General features: G+C 42.4%; 1 protein-coding gene across 8 annotated transcripts in view; it reads right to left on the bottom strand.

Annotated features, from left to right (window-relative positions):
* Positions 1-20,458, bottom strand: part of LOC126183383 (F-box/LRR-repeat protein 2) — a 262,031-nt gene that overhangs the window by 66,337 nt on the left and 175,236 nt on the right. For 3 of the 8 annotated variants that reach the window (XM_049925319.1, XM_049925320.1, XM_049925318.1), the window contains one exon: positions 10,112-10,195. The exons of the other annotated variants lie outside the window; for them this stretch is intronic. In XM_049925319.1, coding sequence (XP_049781276.1) covers positions 10,112-10,195 — 84 coding nt within the window. The remainder of the gene's footprint in view (positions 1-10,111; positions 10,196-20,458) is intronic. 8 annotated transcript variants of the gene reach the window in all.

Genomic DNA, 20,458 nt, shown 5'->3' with positions numbered 1-20,458 from the left:
CCACGAGCAGCTACGAACCTTCGGCGCCGCAAGGGATGAAGGCGACGTTAGCGAGATGATAACGGAGGAAGAAGTTGCTGTATAGCTTCACTCGATGAATCCCAAGAAGGCTGGAGGCAGCGACGGCGTCACAACCCTCCTGCTGGAGAACCTTCCGCCGGGAATACACCGGCTACTTGCCGATGTTTTCAACAAGATCCTCCGATCAGATCTCCACCCATTCGCATGGGAACATGTGGATGTCGTGACCATTCTGAAATCCGGCAAGGACCCACGCCAGGTATCCAGCTACCGACTCATCAGCCTGCTCCCGTTCCTCTCGAAGGTTTTCGAGAGGCTGTACGCCAGAAGACTGATTCAGCACATCACCCAGGAGGGCATAATCCCGGACGAGCAGTTCGGGTTCCGAGAAGAACATCCCACCAGCTACTGCAAGTGGAAGAACCGGCCATGAGAGCACTGGAAACAAGGGAATTCCCCTGGGGCAGTGTTCCTCTACGTCTCCCGACCGTTTGACTCGGTGTGGCAAGACGGTCTCGAGTTCAGACTTTTTGAACATGGCATACCGACATCCCACGTGACGCTACTGCGGTCGTACCTGTCTGAACGAATCTTCCACGTGAGGGCCGACGACGGTACGTCTACAGATCGGCAGATACGTGAAGGGGTGCCGCAGGGGTCGGTAGTCGGCCCCTCCCTGTACACTGCGGACGCTCTGAACGTGGCAGGCGTCGAACTGGAGCTGTACGGGGATGATACAGACCTGTTCACTCGCAACATGAGCGCCCAAGTGCTGAGAAACCGCCTCCAACGCGGCTAATGGGCAACAAAGTGACGGCTAAAATTTAACGTCACGAAGAGCCAGGCAGTTGTCTTCACCCGGAGACTCCTGCGGCCAGGGCTTCCGCCAGTCGAAATCCTGAGAGAATCTATCCCATGGAGTAGGACGGCGAAACACCTAGGGATTACCCAAGACCGCATGCTTACCTGGAAGCACCACATTCGTGATGACAAAGGGAGAGCAATAGGACGCCTTCGCGCCCTGTATCTGCTGCTAAACCCGCAGTCGTCGTCGTCACCGCAACACGGCATCACGCTATACCTAACTTTGGTTCGCCCACTGTTACAGTATGTGGCCGTGGTCTGGGGACAAGCTGCAGATGCTCACATTGTGACTCTGTAGCTGATACAGAATCGCGCTCTGAAGCCTGCCAAGCATCTTCCGAGGCGCTATTCGACGCGCCAGCTCTACGAGGACGCCGGGATCCTGCCGCTCCGAGATACGATCCGCGCCACCGCCAGGAGGTTGTACGAGAAAGCAGGCCACTCCCGAAACCGGCTCATACGAGGACTGGGCCAACAACCACACCACAGGCCAACCACGCTTTGGCCTGACCTGCTAAGGGATTAAGTTTTACTAATCCCCCAACAGAGTGTTTTTACTTTATCTACAAGTATCCACCAGCAAGGTCGAACGAAGAAACCAGGTAATATTTTCTCTCCCCCTTAGGAACTGCAGGAATGACAATTCTGTCTAAACTGCACCATCTCGAGCCAAGGAACCGGCTCGTCATATAGCGTCAGTGTCAGTAGATTTTATCATCACCTTCCAAAAGCCCTGAGAATTTCTTGATATGGAAAGGCGGAATCGCATGGAGCTCCTGAAATGACGTTCTGAAATAAACTCTCTCTTTCAAAACTCTATCTTTTTACTGAAAGTTTGTTCCTAGTAACTATAGAGTGCCTCCGGTGGCTGGAAAGCGGCAACTAAGAGATAGTACTAGCCACTGCTTGTGACTGGTCCTCAGGGAGGTCGCTTTTAATTTATACAAATGTGGCGTTGTTACGACAGGAGGTGGTATATGATCCATAATTTACTTTCAGCTGTCACATTCCCAGGAAATTCATCCGAACGAAGAAATATTAGTGTGTTACGTCACATTGATGCCAAGAAAATTAGAAACGGTTCACAAGTTCTTATTACTGGAGGATAGGGAAATAATTCTGCTGTGTCCTTTCCGAAGAAATCATTTTGTTATTCGCCTTATCTCTAGCAATACCAAAGAATTTTCCGTAACTCGCATTACCAAAGGGGGAGAGGGTACTTTACGCCCAACAAATATTTTTTCATAATTTTAAAATATCAAGTAAATGACTAAATTACAATATTTTCAAAATATGGGCATAAAGTCTCTCCCTCCCCCCCCCCCCCCCAGGATTACGGGAGTTAATCGACTTGACTTGGGAAAAAAAATCGCGAAAAACCAAAGTCTGGTTTGTCTCGCAAATGCTAGTTCCGTTCCGTAAGCACTGCGCTACTTCGTCAGAGAAAGAGCAGTTCTCGTAATTCAGTAAGGCTGTATAACCGCCTTGAATTAATAAAGTTTAACAAACAATTGCTTCGATTTTCCACATCCTTAATTCTGAGGTATGTTATTATTTATTTTTCTCTTGGAAAGCACCATCATTTAAAACCGTACAGACTCAAAACTTTTATCTTCAGCATATGATCGACACAAAATTACAAAAAAGTCGTCTATTACAGCTGCACATTACTCTTAGGATAAGTATTTATGTGATAAAAGTATTCTCCTGTTCTTCGTGACAACCACACGCTGGCTGCCAATTTTTTTAACATAAAATGGAGAATAACTACGGCAACTAGGTTCTACGTAAGATTTCCATAGTCTACCTCCATCCTACACATCATTTATCAATTATAGCTTTTTCCCGTAAAATGATATTTCTCTTAAGTCACTTGTTATGTCAGCAGTAATAATAATTGTCACTCGAATAGGTCCCACGGCATCATCCATATTCACGCCACCTCAGTAAATTTTAAAATACGCAGTTATAAAGCAATCTGCTCATTGGTGTAAGGTGCAAAATAAATGTGAAACACAGTTGCTAGGGAAGCAGACATTACCAAGCAAAGAAAAAAAGGCTCTCATAGACTCAATGTATGTACTTCATCAATTTTCATCGTCAGTTTCATTATTAAATAATTAACGCAAGCTGCCGAAGTCAATGAGATTATTTCATATCGAGAATGTGGATAAGAATGATTTTGAAGTATATTTTTAGTAATCATAATATATCTGTTATTAAAGTGTGCGTTTTAACTGCACAAACAGTCCCAGTAAAAAAACTGTAAACATGTTTCTTTATCTCTTAGATTACCAGGAAACAACTAGCATGCCTTACCCTAGGCAAAACTTACTTTCCGTAACAAGGAATTAAAGTATGTATCTAATTCAGTATTATTAGCGTCACTACTTTAAAATGTATTATTTTGTTAGTGAGCAATAATAGTTTAATGAAGCTTCCAGTTTGTACACTGGCATTTGTTACTGTTAAGAAAGTCATCGATATTAAATTAGGAAAAACTGAACAGCCATTAGGGCCAACTTGACCTAAGTAAGTGCAGCAATAATAGCGGGATATGACAAGCGTAAGTCTAGAACAAATGAAAATTAAGCTCTGACTGTAATGCAGAGAAAAGGAAAAAAAAAATAAGACCTGCAGTACACTAACATTCTCCATAGCATACTTTAATCCTACAGATATCCTGCGAAAAAAACTGTACTTTTAATATCATACAGAGTTGGATGAAAGAAGTTTAAAGGACCTTGCCTCAGAAATCAAGGTTTCAAATGTGCTCATTCAATTGCGCCCATTACTGTGCCTACTACAAAAAGTTTGAAACGTATTTGGGTTTTCCTATTAGACAGTTGGTATAATAATAATAATAATAATAATAATAATAATAATAATTGTTGAACCAGATATGTTCCACTCGTGTTTTTTTTTTGCATCTGAACAAAGTTTCGTAACTCTGAGGAATCTCCCATAAGAATTTCAAAATGCGAACGACAATGACAATTCCACGTTCTCACTGGTGTCAAAACCTCTTTCTGAAAAATGGTTGCGAAAAAAGACGCCATACTTCAAATATCAAGCATCTCGACTATTCTGAAATTAAAATACATTACTCTGCGTCGATCAAGTGATTAGAATTCTGAAACTTAAGAACAATCTGCAGAGCAGACGAAATGAATAATTCTGCCACAGAATCGAAACATCTGTCATCAGCCGACATCGACAGCGTTACCTATGACGGCACAAGACCGAAGATATTATATTAGCGAGATTTACTGTGTAGCAATTTGTCAGATAAATAAGTACATATATTTTACCACAGCACTGATGTATTGCAATGTGACCAAAAATAACGTATAATGAGAGAGAGAGAGAGAGAGAGAGAGAGAGAGAGAGAGAGAGAGAGAGAGAGCGAGAGAGAGAGAGAGAGACGGAATTCTGAAGACAGTGTGTATGAATGTATGGTGACGACGCTTAGAACGGCTTCCCCATGTTATAGCAAAACGCTAGTTTTTTTTTTCTTTTAAGCATATTTATGCACTCTCGTGGCACGTGAAGAGGATATATATCTCATTTAATGTTTTGACTGTCATTCCCTGAGTGCGGGACTGTCTACTGTTTTACAGAGTATGAAATGTATCGTAGGAATTTCGCTACCCATTCGAGAAAACCTGACATGCAAACTTCAAGTTTCAACAAACCACAGTTTTCTCTCGATTCATATGTAATTTACACAGTGTACACTGCGATAAAGAGTGTAAACTTCTGAGTAAGGGAGAGTAATGTACCCGCCATCAGGGTCACGAGAGACAGAGCACAAGTGACTAACGAACAAGGAGACTTAGTAGTACGATATTGCACTTGTATTCGGCTGGTAAAGTACGGTGAAGTACCACATTCTGGCCGCATAAGGGCCAATCGAGCACGACCGACCTCCGTGACATCCTCCGCCAATGGCGTAATTGGATGCGATATGGAGAGGAGCATGTGATCAGCACACTGCTCTCCCGATCGTTATTGTGTTTCTTGACTCTGGAATTGCCACTAATCGTTCGAGTATATCCTGAGTTGCCCTTACGAGGCTGGAGAAAGGAAAATTCCCTGGCAATACCGGGAATCGAACCCGGGTCTCCCAAATGGCAGTCAGACGCACTGAAGACTCATCTACAGAGGGAGTTTAAATCCCTGTTTGGTTAGATTGAGATTTATTTTGATTCTCCTAAATTGTTCAAGGCGAATGCAGGGGCAGTTTTCCTGAAAGGTCACGGCCGATTTCCTTCCACATACCTAATTTCACATTTCCACAAGTGGCTGACAAAGACAGGCAGAAAAATGGCCGAGTCTGTTTCAAAGAAACCTTAGTCATTCGCCTTCACTAATGTAAGGAAGTCACGGAAGGCTCGTGCAAGGTGTTGTCAGATAGTTGTAATCATCACTTCGAAATAAATAAAATTATGTAATGAACGTTTTGTTTGTTTGCAGGTACCGGGTGGTTGTAATTAAAGTGCAGCTACTGAAAGTGCTCGACTGTGGCCTGTAATTATCGTATGGCAGCGAAATTTGGTAGATATTCTATTGTGTTAATGTGGATCCCATTTACACTGGAAAAATAATAGTTCCAATTTTTGGCCACCAGGTGCAAATCTGGTGCTGTGAATGCAAGAAAGACATTAATAAATGGATCCGGTCAGAGGAAGTCAAAAAAGTGAGAAAGGGATAATGGTCATTTTATTATTAACCGCCGCTTACACAATTTGTTCAACAGTGGCATCGGAGATGTCGACAAGATGCCGCACAGCGTCAGATTTGCACCTGGTGGTCAAAATTGGAACCAATCTTTTTCCAGAGTAAATTGCTTCGCTTGGCATATCTACCAAGTTCCGCCGCCATACGATAACTGCAACCAACACTGGACCTCCGTGAGTAGCTTCACTTTAATTATAACCAACTGGTGCTAGCAAGATTTGTAGACAGTACATAATGCAATTAGTAGCGAAAACTGACACGGGTGAAGATGTACGAGGAAAAGGCGGGAGGGAAGGACATACGGTAAGTCGCTTGCATGGGAAAAATGTTCTCGAACCGACCCTGGATACTTGCTTCAGTCCTGGTACACACTGAATTCTCCGTGCCACAGTGCCATGACACGCCGCTAGATAAACCAACTGAAAATGCCGCAGCCCTTTAATAAAGTGGGATATGGTGCCGTAATTCGTTTTCTGTATTTGAAGGTGAACAACGCTCAAACACATCATGGTGAATTGGTTGAATTGTACGTCAACAATGTACCTTCACATGACAGTCGGGTTCGGTAGGCAGACGCTTCCAGTATGGTGAAACTAGTTTGCATGGAGAAGAATGAAGCGGCAGATTCTCTCTCTGTGAAGAACAGGGATTCGCCCTCGTGCTAGACGACCGGCGAACAATGGAGGCGACATCACAGACCGGGTTTCTGCATCTTTCACTTTATTTTTGATGTGACAAACGAAGTCGCCGCTGGCTTACTACTCTTCCCATCCATTCAAAAACACACAGCAGCAGAAATGTTGCAGCTGTGTCAGGTCAATCCAGATGACTTCTTCAGATTCCTAACCACCATGGATAAGTGAGGAGCCAATCAAGCAGTGGAAACATGTGGCTTTACCAATGCCGAAAAAGGCGAAAACTCTACCGTCAGCAGGTAAGGTGATGCAAAGTGTTTTTTGGGACTGCCATGATGTGGTGCTAACAGATTAAGCTCAAAAGAGGCAAAAATTCCTAGGAGTATAATACAGAAAACTCCTGTCGAGATAATGGGAGACTGTCAAGGTGAAGTACCGCGGGAAGCTGTCCAAGGGGATATTTTTGCTCTGCGACAACGCCCTAGTTCATTCTGCACGGAACAAGTCACACAGTGACGTCATCTGAATACGCTGCAATTCACAATTAAGTGCCTGGCAGAGGGTTCATAGAAGCACGTTACTGCTCTACCGTTCCACTCTCGAACAGCGCACGGAAAAAAACGAACACTTAAAACTTTTCGTGAACTCTGATTTCTCTTATTTTATTATGATGATCACTTCTTCCTATGTAGGTGAACGCCAACAAAATATTTTCACACTCAGAATAGAAATTTGGGGATTGAAATATCGTGAGAAGGTTCCGCCGCTGCGAAAAACGCCTTTGTTTTAATGACTGTCACTCCAATTCGTATATCATATCCGCGACACACTCTCCATTATTTCGCGATAATACAAAACGAGCTGCCCTTCTTTGAACTTCTTCCTCTTTCCCTGGATGAAGATATCCTTGCCGTTTCCAGAACAATGACGAGGTGATTATCCAGGCTGTATATTTCCTGAAAAGCCAAACTGCGGACTTCCACAACTAAGGGCTGCGCCAAGTCATCCACCACTGGCAAAAATGTGTGTCACTCAAAGGTGAGTATGTGGAAAAAGACTAACACTTTCACAAAGTTTCGTAGTCACCGATTCAATTGTCTTCTTCTTGGAAGTGATACATGAAATTTAATGACCATACTTTAAAGGTAACAGCTGGACGAAAGCATTTTGCACATGGCTTTTATAGGGAATCAAATAATCATCAAGCCATTAGCCGCGGTAAACAGGTATTCTTGACAACGGCGTAAATTCATGTCACTTACATGCCTTTAAAGCTCTGTTTCTTGGCATTTTCGGGGCATACGCTGCACCAACCTCTCTAGTTAAATCTAATCGAGAAAAAGCTACTTGTCCCAGACTGTACATACCATTCTTTAGAGCTTCATACTTTCGCGACATGAATTCTTTCTGTGTTATACTGAGTAAGAATTGTATATATAATTTTTCGTAATTGCCTTCACCACGTGCGTGGGCAATGGTTTGAGATCATGGTCCAAAAAATTTAACGTTTTTGAATATTCAAACAGACTGATTACAGAATAGAGAAACACGTCACCTCTGGCCCCTATCAAGTCACTAAATTTAGGCGACAGCATTGCTCCATAGTATGTTGAAAGACAGCTTTATTATCTAAATGTGGGTAAAATTAATAAAAATCGTCGACCACGGTCATCTACGTGTACATACAACCCACGGTGCGTAACAGGTATTACCTGAAACTTTTACTCTTCCATTCCTGGATGATGCGCGGGAGACAGTGTACACGCGTCTTTAATCTCTCACCCGTCACCGGTGTAATCACTGTTAGCGTGAAACATACTGTGTATAGAGGAGGATAAACGGATAGTACATTTTTAGAATTCCTTATCGAGTCAGGGCCATGGATTTGTATAAGCAGCCCTTCGTGATGCACGGAAAGAACAACTGTTGCTTTGCCTCCATGCAAGCCGAATTTCTGCTATTTTGCCGTCAAGATCATTGTGTGAGATGATGTGGGAGAAAGTCCTATTTCTTGGGTCGTTTCGGGACGTTTAAGATCAGATTTTTAGAAGTTAGGATTTGCATCCTGCGTCTTTTCTCTGAATTTGTAAAGAGCTTCTTAGGAGGTTTTGTGATGGTTGAACAAGTGTGTTACGATTCAAATGGTGCTCTCTCTCTCTCTCTCTCTCTCTCTCTCTCTCTCTCTCTCTCTCTCTCTCTCTCTCTCAATTAGTTAACAGACCCACACTGCTAAACCATTCGGACGAGTGTTTTATAAGGGATCTCTTTCGTAGATGATTTCGATTATCAAGGAATTTCCATTTCGCATTCGAGAATTCTCCTACACAAATGCAATATGTAATTGGTGTTCCCCACTATCACTCTGATAGGTCGCACTAGAGTATTTAACGGATTTTATTGACACTAGAGATTGTTTACCAACACAATACGCAAACAATATCAACAATTTTTGTCAACTAGTTGATATGAAAATGCGCAAAGAATATTCCTGTTAGCACTTAAAAAAAATTTTTAAAAAGTTTCACGCAAAAGTATTGTGATTCAAAGAACGTCCATAAACCAACGAACAAAGCTACTGGACATGTGCCGACGACACAGTAGTCGCTTCTGTGATACGAATTATGTTCAAATATTAAACAAATAGTAAAAAAAAGGCTGGCTATCCAGTGCATGTGGAATCGTAGCCTTCTGTGAAGTTGTGCGTAGTCGGCATCAGTGTAAGTATTTGTGTCAAATGCAGATTATAAAATATCGGTTGCTAAAACTAGAAGTAAATATGCGAAATAAAAAGTGTAGATTTACATTAAGTGGATGAAAATTTCTTTATGCATACTTGCAATAAGTGTTATACAAATCCTAATGTAAATACAATGAAGGCTTTCGCAACGTATGTTAGCTCCCGTTAAATCTGTCAGGCTGAGAGGTTAGTGTTTCATCTCCCCGCGGACGGGTGCGAAACCTTACTACGTATGAACTACGGCGGCTTGCAACGCGTTTGCTGATGTGATCATTTCCTCAGCAGCTATGTAACTACATATTTGTTTATACACCAGACGCCATTTATAGTGCTGCAGTGATGATATCTATTGATCCAGACGCTTTTTGCTTTTTATTTTAAAAAGGTCTTGTGTTAATTATTTACCAGACTGCCAGCGAAGAGTTTAAATCCATAGTGCACACATAACAAACTCCGAACAAAAAACGAACCATTTCGATGGAAATGTCCCGAAAAGTTTCGTAAATAAGGTGCAAGTGCGCCTTTCGACCTAGAAACAGACACAGACTGAGAATACAGGAAGAGTCAGAAAATGCAAAACTAACCGTAACTATCTTTTCGTTTATGGAAAAGATTTGGACGTCTTCTGTATGAAATCTACGACCATAATTAAAAACGAAACTGTATGCTGTTTCCGAACACCCATCACAACGCTTTCCAAATTGAAAGGGTTCGGGATAACAAATGTCGTCATTGCAGCACAAACAAAGTGTCTTGTTTATGAACGAATACCTATCCTATATTGAACTGGTTTCTCCTTACAGTTTTTAACGCTATTTCACTTCCCTGCATGTTACGCTTGGAGTGCCACTGTACTGAAAGCTATGAATGTGTAGATGTGTAGGTGGATTACAGTGAGCCCTTACGCTAGGAATATGCAAAGAGACTGTACAACTAACACAGCCTGCTAGTAATTTTAATCTACGGAATTTAAGCTTGAAAACTAATAGGCTGCCCTGTCTCGTGGAATACCATTGTACGGTAGGTTGACAGAAACGACCTGTGCAAACTGTCAAGCTTTAAGCAAAATCCAAGCAATGTGAGTTTCAAGCGAGGTTAGTTTGCTGAGATGTACCTGTATGTAGTTCTGCTTCATTGTACACACACAGAAATTTGGTGGGTGTTTCTTGAGGGGCAGCCACCACCGCCGTGCCACACCCTGCGTAACAAAAAGCAACAGCCTCCCCACTATAAGGATATTACGTCACACAGCAAACATGTACCTCCAAGTCAACATTAATTATTATTACTTTCTTTCAGAAATTCAACAGCAAAGTAACACTTCTGTAGGCAATATTTCAATCGACATCTGAAAACTGGAGACAAAGCTCCAATCTGGTGAAATGAAATTAATATTGACACTAGAATAACAATGCGCTGCCATTTTAAGTAATAACAATAGCGTTATTTTTACCTAGGGAAATTTTAAAAACGATATTTTACCTATGCTGAATATCAAGCAGCAAAGTTCAGGAGCGAGAAGGCGAGTTAAAACTATTACAACGGGCGGTAATTCAGTTTTGCCATTTCAGCTTCAGTAATAAAGTAATAATTCCGGCTGTAAAAAAGTGACAGCGAAAAACCAATTATTCCAGATATACTGGCAGTATGTACCACGCTCTCTTCGTCCACCAGAGCCAAAGCATTGTCGAAAAACTCGCCTAGGTTCGTGCCATGGTCCTTAACTTACGAAAGGCATTCGATACTGTTCCGCACTGTTTTTTAGTGAATATAACCGTCATTTGTAAGGCAATTTCTGATAGATATAAAGTAATTTCAGGAGTACCCCTAGTGATTCTTATAGAGCCGTTACCGTTTACAATATACATTTATGATTTAATGGATAACGTTGGAGGACATTCGCGGATAATGATGTTGCCCATAGGAAAATTGCTACACCAGAAGACGATAGCAGGAAGGAGAATGACCACATAAAACTAACTGCAGGAAAAGTAGATTCCAAGTTGAGATTCACGCGAAGAATCTTAACAAAATGTAATTCATCTATGAAAGAGGGGGGGGGGGGGGGGGGGGCAAACAAAATACTTGTTCGACCGATTCTAGAGTACTGCTCAACAGTTTGAAACCCTTATCAGATTGGACTAATAGAAGAGATAGAGAAGATCCAACGAAGAGCGGAGCGTTTCGTCAAGGGGTCGTTTAGTTTCAGTGGAAGACACTACAAGAGAGGCGTTGTGTTTACTGTTGAAATTCCGGGAGTGTAAGTCCGAAGAAGAGTCTAGCAACATACTGCTTCCACCCACACACATTTCACGGAATGACAAAAACAAAGATATTAGAGCTCGTATGAATCTTAACCGACAATCATTCTTCTCATGCGCCATTCGTGACTGGAACAAGGAAGGAGAGAAAAAATGTTGGCTCCAGAAGCATCCTCTGCCACACACCGTAAAGTGTAGCGCGACAAAGAGAGGTGGCGAGACCTCGGTCTGTAATTTCAATTGTACTGTCTTGCTATTACGACTAAAACATGAGTAGACACATACAAAATATACAGCAGACAGTTAAGCACGAGTGAATTCACGATCACATTCTATAGCCGATCTGAAGGAACAACATGATGTGTACTTACTGCCCGGGTGTCGGATGCTTACTACTTCCGGGAGTCACAGTGAGAAACAGGGCCTCTATAGGAGTGCCCTGGCTTGGGATTCCGCATTAAGGCCAATTCACACTGGCAGTCACTGCACCCACACGTCAATGTGTACTCACACGGTCCGTCACCTCACGGAACGTCAAGTCAATTCACGTCACGGTAGCTCAACTCGCATGGCTGCCCTCAACTGTTTATTTCGCGGGCATGGCGATCTTCGCAAGACGATTTTCAACTGGTTTTATGAGTGAAGTGCACAAACACAACGTGGTAGCTTACATACGTAGCTGCTGGAGTGCACATTTGTAATAAAATGTGCATTTTTTGGACTCAAATGGTTCGTAGCTTTCTTGGATTACTTGTATATTAGAGAAGGAAGTGAGAAGTGCAAAGCACGAAAAAAAAGTGTGGGTGCGAAAAATGTCATTTTTTAGTACAGACGTGGAATTTCACACACTATACAAGGAGCTTCAGGAAGAGGAATCTGCATTTTATATTTTACAAAGTCGAAGCATCAGATTTTTTCATCTGTTGCGTCGAATGGCACCCAGAATTATTAAAAGGAACACAGTCTTATGAGCTGCCAACACATCCCGTGAAAAATTGGTCTGTTAAGGTTAAGTTTATGTGCTAGTTCAGTACAAATTTTTGTGCAATGGTCATACTTCCCGTAATAACTTTCCCTTCAAGATTTGTGTGTTTTCTTTACATCTTGTATTTGGCTTTTAATAGTTCAAGTGCCTTATTTTTACAGAGTTTAGCTAGTGAGACCATACAAATATTGACCACTGATGCTTGAAAAACTGTTTCACACACAATCCAGAGAGCTACACAAACACACATTTAAGCAAACAACTTGCAAAGTCTGAAGGTTTCAGTCCCGTTCTTTATGAATACTACAAATGTCTCACAACATTAAAATACATTCCACCCACTAATCAATCTGATTCTACCCACAGTTCTTTTTTCACTTCAGATTGCAGCCATATTACAGTCCATTTCATTGTAAAATATTAAATACGGTACCGTGATGTACAAAAATCCACTTTTTAAATGTAGCAGACGGCAGTTAGTATAGCATGCTCATCTCGTACAATTTCAGACTGCTACCTCACTACCTCAGTTAATCTTTCGCCATTTATTATAAATTTTAACAAAAGAAATAACGAAACGAAACAATTTATAACAAATAAGGAACAATAAATAACTGGTATCAACCACGATGAAACGAAACTGCTCATGGCCGTTGCGTTGGGACATACTGTGGGGACCATTACATGAAGTATTCGATACCACGCTTTTACGTATTATGCAACACAGATTTCACAGTATAGCAAATGTTAAAATACAACTTTTTGTGCTCTATACTGTATCAGGTAGCATTGTAAACGAAGTACATGAACTGTAACAAATGGTTTGGTTCAAATGCCTCTGAGCACTATGGAACTTAACATCTGAGATCATCAGTCCCCTAGAACTACTTAAACCTAACTAACCTAAGGACATCACACACATACATGCCCGAGGCAGGATTCTAACTTGCGACCGTAGCGGTCGCGCGATTCCAGACTGTAGCGCCTAGAACCGCTCGGCCACCTCGGCCGGCTAAAATGTAACACACCCACTTAGTAAACCACAGTTCATTTAAATACAATCAACATGAATCTTTGATTATTGGAAAAGTATCTTATTGTAATTATCAATTTTGAAAATTTACAGAAAAGCTAATTATTTTATTTGTGTAACTATCAGACAATAATCACGTAGAAATGTTAGTGTTAACAATAAGTTCAGTCATCAAATGGGAAATTGTAGAAATTCGATTATTTCATAAAACGTCAAAGTTAATGTTTTGGGTAGTTTTCTAGCTAACTGATGCACTGAAAGCAACGTTCACTCTCAAGAGATTATGTTTCTATAAAAACTCAAATCAGATTGATTGTACTTAATACTGTAATTAAGAGTTCTATGACTTTCTGTCATAAATAAAATATTATCTTGATCATTTGGTCAAAACGAGATTATTATGTAAAATTTGGACCTCAAAATCAATTTCAGCATTATGTAAAGTACTCCAAAATATGTTACCATCAAAATTCTTGTTGTAATTAACGTCATATTAATTATTTCGTAACAAGTATTTCTCAAGCAGAATTTCGATACTAAATTTTAAAAGTAATTTTAGAAATCATATTTGTTATAATCAGTCATTTATTATTTCAAAAATTGTAACTGTAATTTCTTATCAAACAGTCAAATTCAATTGTAACTCAATTAATGTGTCTTTGTTGGACAATACTTTCAAAGGACTTTTACTGTTAAGAAACTACATAAGCAGTGAGCTTAAGAGCTCGGTAATGGCAGTAGAGTGGCAGTTGTTTTCAGTTACTCCAAGAACATGATGTAAAGTCAGCTGTGCATGGTACGAAAGTTCTGGAACAATATAAACATTAACACGAAATGCAAACTATGTGTTGGTAAACTATTTAACATCATCGGCTTTTCACATTGACTCCTGGCATTTCTGCAGTGAAACAGGTAACATCACCCCAATGAACATTGAACTGGTGGAGAAAAGTCGTCGAAACGAACAAGCGAAGTACACGCTCCAAGCATTTCATTTAACTTAACACACATCTACGAGTATGTTAATCGAACATTATTAGCTAGAACCTGGTAAAAACAGTGTATTAGACCGTGTATCGGGAGAAAATGAGCTTGGGGGGCGGGGGAGGGGGTGTCCGTGATCAACAACCGATGGACAACAACCGTCAAACTTTCTTCCCGAGATACCTTGACGGTGCCGTGAAGGGACGGGATGGCCAATATGGATGCCGCCATTTGAAATGCAGAATGTTTTGACGTGACGTGACGGCCAGTGTGAATTGGCTTTTAGTCTCCTCACCTACAGCTTCTGGCTTGTCTGCTAGTACTCTCCGTAGTCACGGTAGTTCTCCTCGTGAATCCGTCTTTTCTAGTCTTCTGGGGGATGTGCTACATTGGATACCACGGCGCAAACAAACCGTCTGTCCTCTTAATCCGGAAGGGGTATCTATTGATACGCCTGGGGCTTGATGAAGGAGAAGCGCAGAAGCGGAAGTTGCTACACGGCTAACGCTTGTGGTTTACTGTCTCTGGTTTATTACTATGTCGAAATATCCGCCTCGAATAGACTGGTTTCCTCTGCGAACAGCGCCTCGTTAAGTAGGTTGCGTCGTACGCAACAAGCAGCGCTATGTTGCTTTCACAGACAGGCACGGAAGAGGAGAAGAACGTACCTGTCAGAGTAGTTACACAGAGTGTACTGTAACCATTTCGAACTTACCAACCCACTGACATATTTAGACGTGCTGAAAGTTACAAATGAAGGATAGTCCTGTGTACATTGTGTCATTAGACGCGGCACAAATTCGGATTGGTGGAGGATGGGCAAGGATATCGGTTGTGTCCTTTTCAAGGGAGTCATCCCGAAATTTGCCTTCAGTGGTTTAAGGAAACGACGGAGACAATGACGTGGCCAAGTTCTATAATTCTGAGGCCAAAGTACAGGGATACTTAACTGAAGTGGTAGATCATATTATCACCTAGGTACGCTAATACTTTTGTTTTGATCTAACTTCCGTGATTTTCTAGTTACTGATTTCCTCTGAGTTGATAGTGACCAGGTGATAGTTTTGTTCCTGTGGTGGGGGACGCTACGAGACATCTCTGGTAGGAGGTAGTTGGCTGTTATTACTCCCCAACCAACGAAAATTTTCCTCGAAACACAGTAATTAATTAAGGGTTTGAAGTGATTAAATCTCTGATATCATGAAGCTCTTATTCACCACACTAGAACGAAATCTGTGTAGCCCATCTGCCTGCGTCTACATTACTCCTTTGTGCAAGTGTGGGAATGTTTATTAATGGTTTGCGTAGCGTGTATTTGAAGACGAACGTCGGTGCCAGCCATGTGTTCACCTAGTGGGATGTGGGAAACCGCCTACACACCACATTCAGGCTGGTCGGATCATCATCAGCCTCGGTGTTAATCCACGAAACGGATTCGAACCGGATCAGGCTCGTCTCCCGCGGCCCGGGAAGCGGAGCGTTAAGGCGCTCGGCTATCCGGCAGTTAGGCCCACGCTGGCGAAAGCCTTGTGCCGCGGGGCCATGTACGTACTGAGGGTGTTAGTAAAAGACTGTAATATAGAGCGTTAAGTTCGTCGTTTACAAGGTGTAAATTACCTACGTGATTTACGCGATCGTCAGATGAACCGCTAGCTTGTACCACCTACAGGCTAGGTACCACGCCGTTATTTTCCACTGCCGCGTCTCATTCCCCTGACATTTCTCTCGAGCAGGTGTAAACTATAATGTACCTTTCTACAAATAATTTTTAAAAAATACGTTAAAAATGAGTGTTTTTGTTAATCAGTAAAATCTAATGTCCAGTACTTCCTCTTCCCTCAGATATCAGTGCAAAATATTTCAACTGCTTAAGTATATCAATTTTTTTGGTATACAACATATTTAAATAACAGAGTCAAATTTGAGCTCTTCTCTGTGTCACGGCCCTTGCTCCAAATCCCCATGATTAATCTATGTGCCAACTGACTGCTTTACTAACGCCTGTAAAGGTGCGTTTACATAGGCCATGTTTTACTGCCTACACGGCGGTATGACTGGCCAATATCGCTGATGGAACAGGCTGCTGCAGGCAGTTGCTGACATATTGCTGAGGCGCTGCCGGTGTTGCCCACCAAGGATGGAGAATATTTCCTTTGGCCGAGACGCATCTGTCTCTGTCCACGTTTGTATATGCTTCCCTCCTCCCCCCCCCCCTCGCGCTCTCTCTCTCTCTCTCTCTCTCTCTCTCTCTCTCTCTCTCTCGCTCGCTCCTCTCTAGCCTTGTTTCCTCTTTCTCACGTAAACAGCGCTGCAGCGCCGAGTTGCATGAGACCATAGGATGTCGCTTCAGTTCAAAAGCTGGTGTGTTACGCAGAGGTAGTCGATTTGTTTGTTGGCTACGGAAGTATAGAAGCAGGCAAACAAGACAACTACGCTATCCATGAATATGATTTGTACATCTATGACCACAGCAGAGCAATGCAGAAAATCATATTTATACCACTATATAAAGACAAGTCGTCGTTAAACGTTGTTACCAAAAATCTCGGAAAGAACTTGGCAGATTTACTTCAAATTTGCACTCGATACTCTAATGAACATGCGAGCGGATATAGGCTGAACATTTTTTTTAGATGACACCGTACAAGTTTTCTGTTACAACCGACTACAAGAAAGAGAATGGGTTGTAAATTGTTTCTCCCATATACAGGGTAAAGAAGAACTCGCGCAATCGGACTTCACAGCGCGGTTCCTCACATAATGGCAATACAAAAGTTTCTCTCATGAAATTTCGTCCTGTACATATTTCGGGCAGTAAATGGACATTAAAGATTTACAATCTGGCAACACTGTAATCATGTGTACGGTAACTATCTCTGTCAACAAATAAAGTAGTGTTGTGCAGTTGATAGTGTTTTGGGGCCACATGCAAGAGGCTGAGGGTCGATTCTGAGTCGAGGCTTATTTGCTTTTATTTACTAAAAGTAGTCTGCGTGGTACCGTATCTGGCGTCTTAATCGTCATACAGCGATTACAGTGGGTCTTCTACAAAACATTTGCAATAACGTACTATGAACACAGAAATGGAAATACAATCGTTTTCATGGGCCAACTTTTAAAGAAACCTTTTGCACGCCGCGGACGCGAATTGTTTTTTTACATCTACTACGTTACAAACATGTTTTCTGTGTGCCATTCCGTAATGGTTCCACCGAAATTATTTGCAAAGCACGTTGCTAGCCCTATCAGTGACGTAAGGCCCTAACGGAATGTAATGTACCTGAACGTGGCAAGAATAATTGCTGGTAGTAATCGATGGGACCATTGTGGAAGGATGCACAAAAAACAAGTTTCGAATCTAGTAGATGCAGTGGTGCGAAACAATTCGCGTCCAAGACATGCAAAAGGTTTCCTTAAAAGCGGACCAATGAAAAATGGTTCAAATGGCTCTGAGCACTATGGGACTCAACTGCTGAGGTCATTAGTCCCCTAGAACTTAGAACTAGTTAAACCTAACTAACCTAAGGACATCACAAACATCCATGCCCGAGGCAGGATTCGAACCTGCGACCGTAGCGGCCTTGCGGTTCCAGACTGCAGCGCCTTTAACCGCACGGCCACTTCGGGCGGCTGGACCAATGAAAACCATTGTACTTCTGTTACTGTGTTTATAGAACGTAACTGTAAATGTTTTGTAGACGAAATGTTTGTATTCGGTGTATGACGATTAAGACGCCAGATACCGTACCAAGTCCGAGTGCGCGAATTTTTTTTCACCCTGTATATTCTCTCTCCTTACATAAAAAATCTAAAAAGATTCCTCCCGAACAGGCCATGAAGGCCCAACGCTACCGACCGGCCGCCGTGTCATCATCAGCCCATAGGCGTCACTGGATGCGGATATGGAGGGGCATGTGGTCACCACATCGCTCTCTCGGCCGTATCTCAGTTTCCGAGACCGGAGCCGCTACATCTCAAGAAATCTGAATCGTCCGAAACTTTGCGCGCGCACACACACACACACACACACACACACACACGCGCGCGCGGGGCGTTCCGCAAGTAACACACTTTTTTTCTGAAACCAGGTTTGTTTTATTCAGGACTGCAGCACACATTGTTCCCCACTCTTCTGACTACAACAACACTATTTTTCAACATGATCTCCGTTAAATGGGACGGCTTTACTGGGAGGGCCTGTATGCGAGCATAGTACCACTGTACTGGTCGACGTCGGAGCCAGTGTCTTCCTGTGCATCAATAACCTACCCACCACCTACGTACTGCTTCCTGCACAGTGCATCCTTCATTGGGCCAAAGAGATTGGAGCAGGAAGGTGTGAGATCCGAGTTTTAGAAGGGATGAGAAAGAACAGTCTAATGAAGTTTCGTGAGCTCCTCTCCAACAGAGAAGTTCAGTTGAGCAGCGAAGTGTTCGTTTTGATCTGTTGATCACCTCGAAGCAGAATGTCCGCACGTTCCATAGCTGTGTGCAGCCGGCCGCCACGCGGGAGATCAGACAGGTTTGCGCCATGTTGTTGCGATGATGCCAGTGGCCTCGCCCAACGACTCACGGCGCTTTTGTTCACTGCCAGGTCTCCGCAGACATTCTGCAAGCGACTATGAACATAGGCGATGGTCTGGTTTTCCGCCAGAAAAAACTCTGTGACGGCTCTCTGCTTGAATGCACCTCCGTCACAGACGCCATTTTCGAGGCTCCGTATAACGCTGGCACCCAATCGGAACTTCATGGAACTATAAGGGCTGAAACGGGAATATTCCATGATGTCCCACCACAAATTTCGAACTTTTTTAACTGAAATTGGCCGAGAAAAAAATGTGTTGTGCAACTTATTGAACGTCCTTTGTATATATGAAACTGAAAACTGACAAAGGGCTGTATCGCTGTTACCGTCGTAGTAGACGATATGCTATACTGAACCATAATTTTATTCCAGAAAGATTCTTAAAATGTCTAAGGCTTTCGAAGCTTCAAAAAGTGTGTCTAATGCAATTTACCAACTTTTTTATTGCGGTATCTGTATACATTACTTTTCACGTCCAGCAATTCTGGTCGCTAGATGTATTGGATTTACGAAACTACTAGTTCTCTCACGGTACTGATGTTTTATTAAACATTAACATTTTATTGTTATTTCAAACTACTTTTGTGGATTCCTTGAGTTCTTACACCAAAGTAAGGAGGCATATAGATTTGAAGTGCACTGTAAAGAGGTACGTCAGATTTAAGTAAGAATCAGCACTAGCCAAAAACTCAAGGATAGTAGCCAATGTGGTTCTAACAAATCGTGTTCTGCATTCAGGAACAGTTATGTATCCAGTATCAATTCAAGCTTTAAGGTTTCGGAAGCATTTCGCTTACTTAAGAAAGAACACGTCCACGAAGCCTAATTTTTCTTTTGCTTTCTACCTTTTTTACTTGTGGAATGCCAATGCAGGAGAGCCGCACTCACTTCCACTATCTTGCTTTCGTCCATATCGCGGCCATTGTGTGGTTCGTGTCAACACTTCTGGCCCGGAAATGCATCGCCGCAATCATTTTTTGGGAGCACTGGGCAGCAATATTGCCGTACATGTGGCTGCAATTCGAGTGACCACGACAACATTGTCGGCATTATATAATTTTTATGGACCGTGTAAACGTACCCTAAGCAGCATCGAGTAACAATACTTTAGAGGCTGCACAGAACTTAATCTCTCTGGGTCCCATTCACCGTAAATCCTGGTCTACAGTTTAAATGGCCTGTTTTGTAGGTGGAGCCTTCTTACAGTGTATTTGCAGGAACATTTTGTTAATACTTATCCTGCTCGCCACTGTTTCGGTAAACATAGTGACTCTTCGTACTATATCGTCGAGTCACATTAATATGAGCACATCTCAAAAGCCTGAACAATCACCTTTCGGAGCGCGGGAAGACGTGCAGGAAGAGTGTCAGTGAGGTTCTGGAAGGTACCGACAGGGATGTGGAGGCACGTCGACTCCACTGCTGTGACCAACGTTTCTCGGGTTGAGGATCCATGACGAGTTTCTTATCAGGGGAGTAGGGTAAACTCATGCTGTGTTCTTCGAACCACGCACGTACACTGCGAGCTTTGTGACGCGTTGCATTGTCCTGCTGGTGGATGCCATCGTGCTGGAAAAAAAACTGCACGAAGGCGTGAATATGGTCCCCAAGAA

The sequence above is a fragment of the Schistocerca cancellata genome, chromosome 4 (assembly GCF_023864275.1).
Source record: "Schistocerca cancellata isolate TAMUIC-IGC-003103 chromosome 4, iqSchCanc2.1, whole genome shotgun sequence".
NCBI classification, from domain to species: Eukaryota; Metazoa; Arthropoda; class Insecta; order Orthoptera; family Acrididae; genus Schistocerca; species Schistocerca cancellata.
The sequence above is the reverse complement of the archived record's forward strand: the minus strand, read 5'-3'. Positions and strand labels throughout refer to the sequence as shown.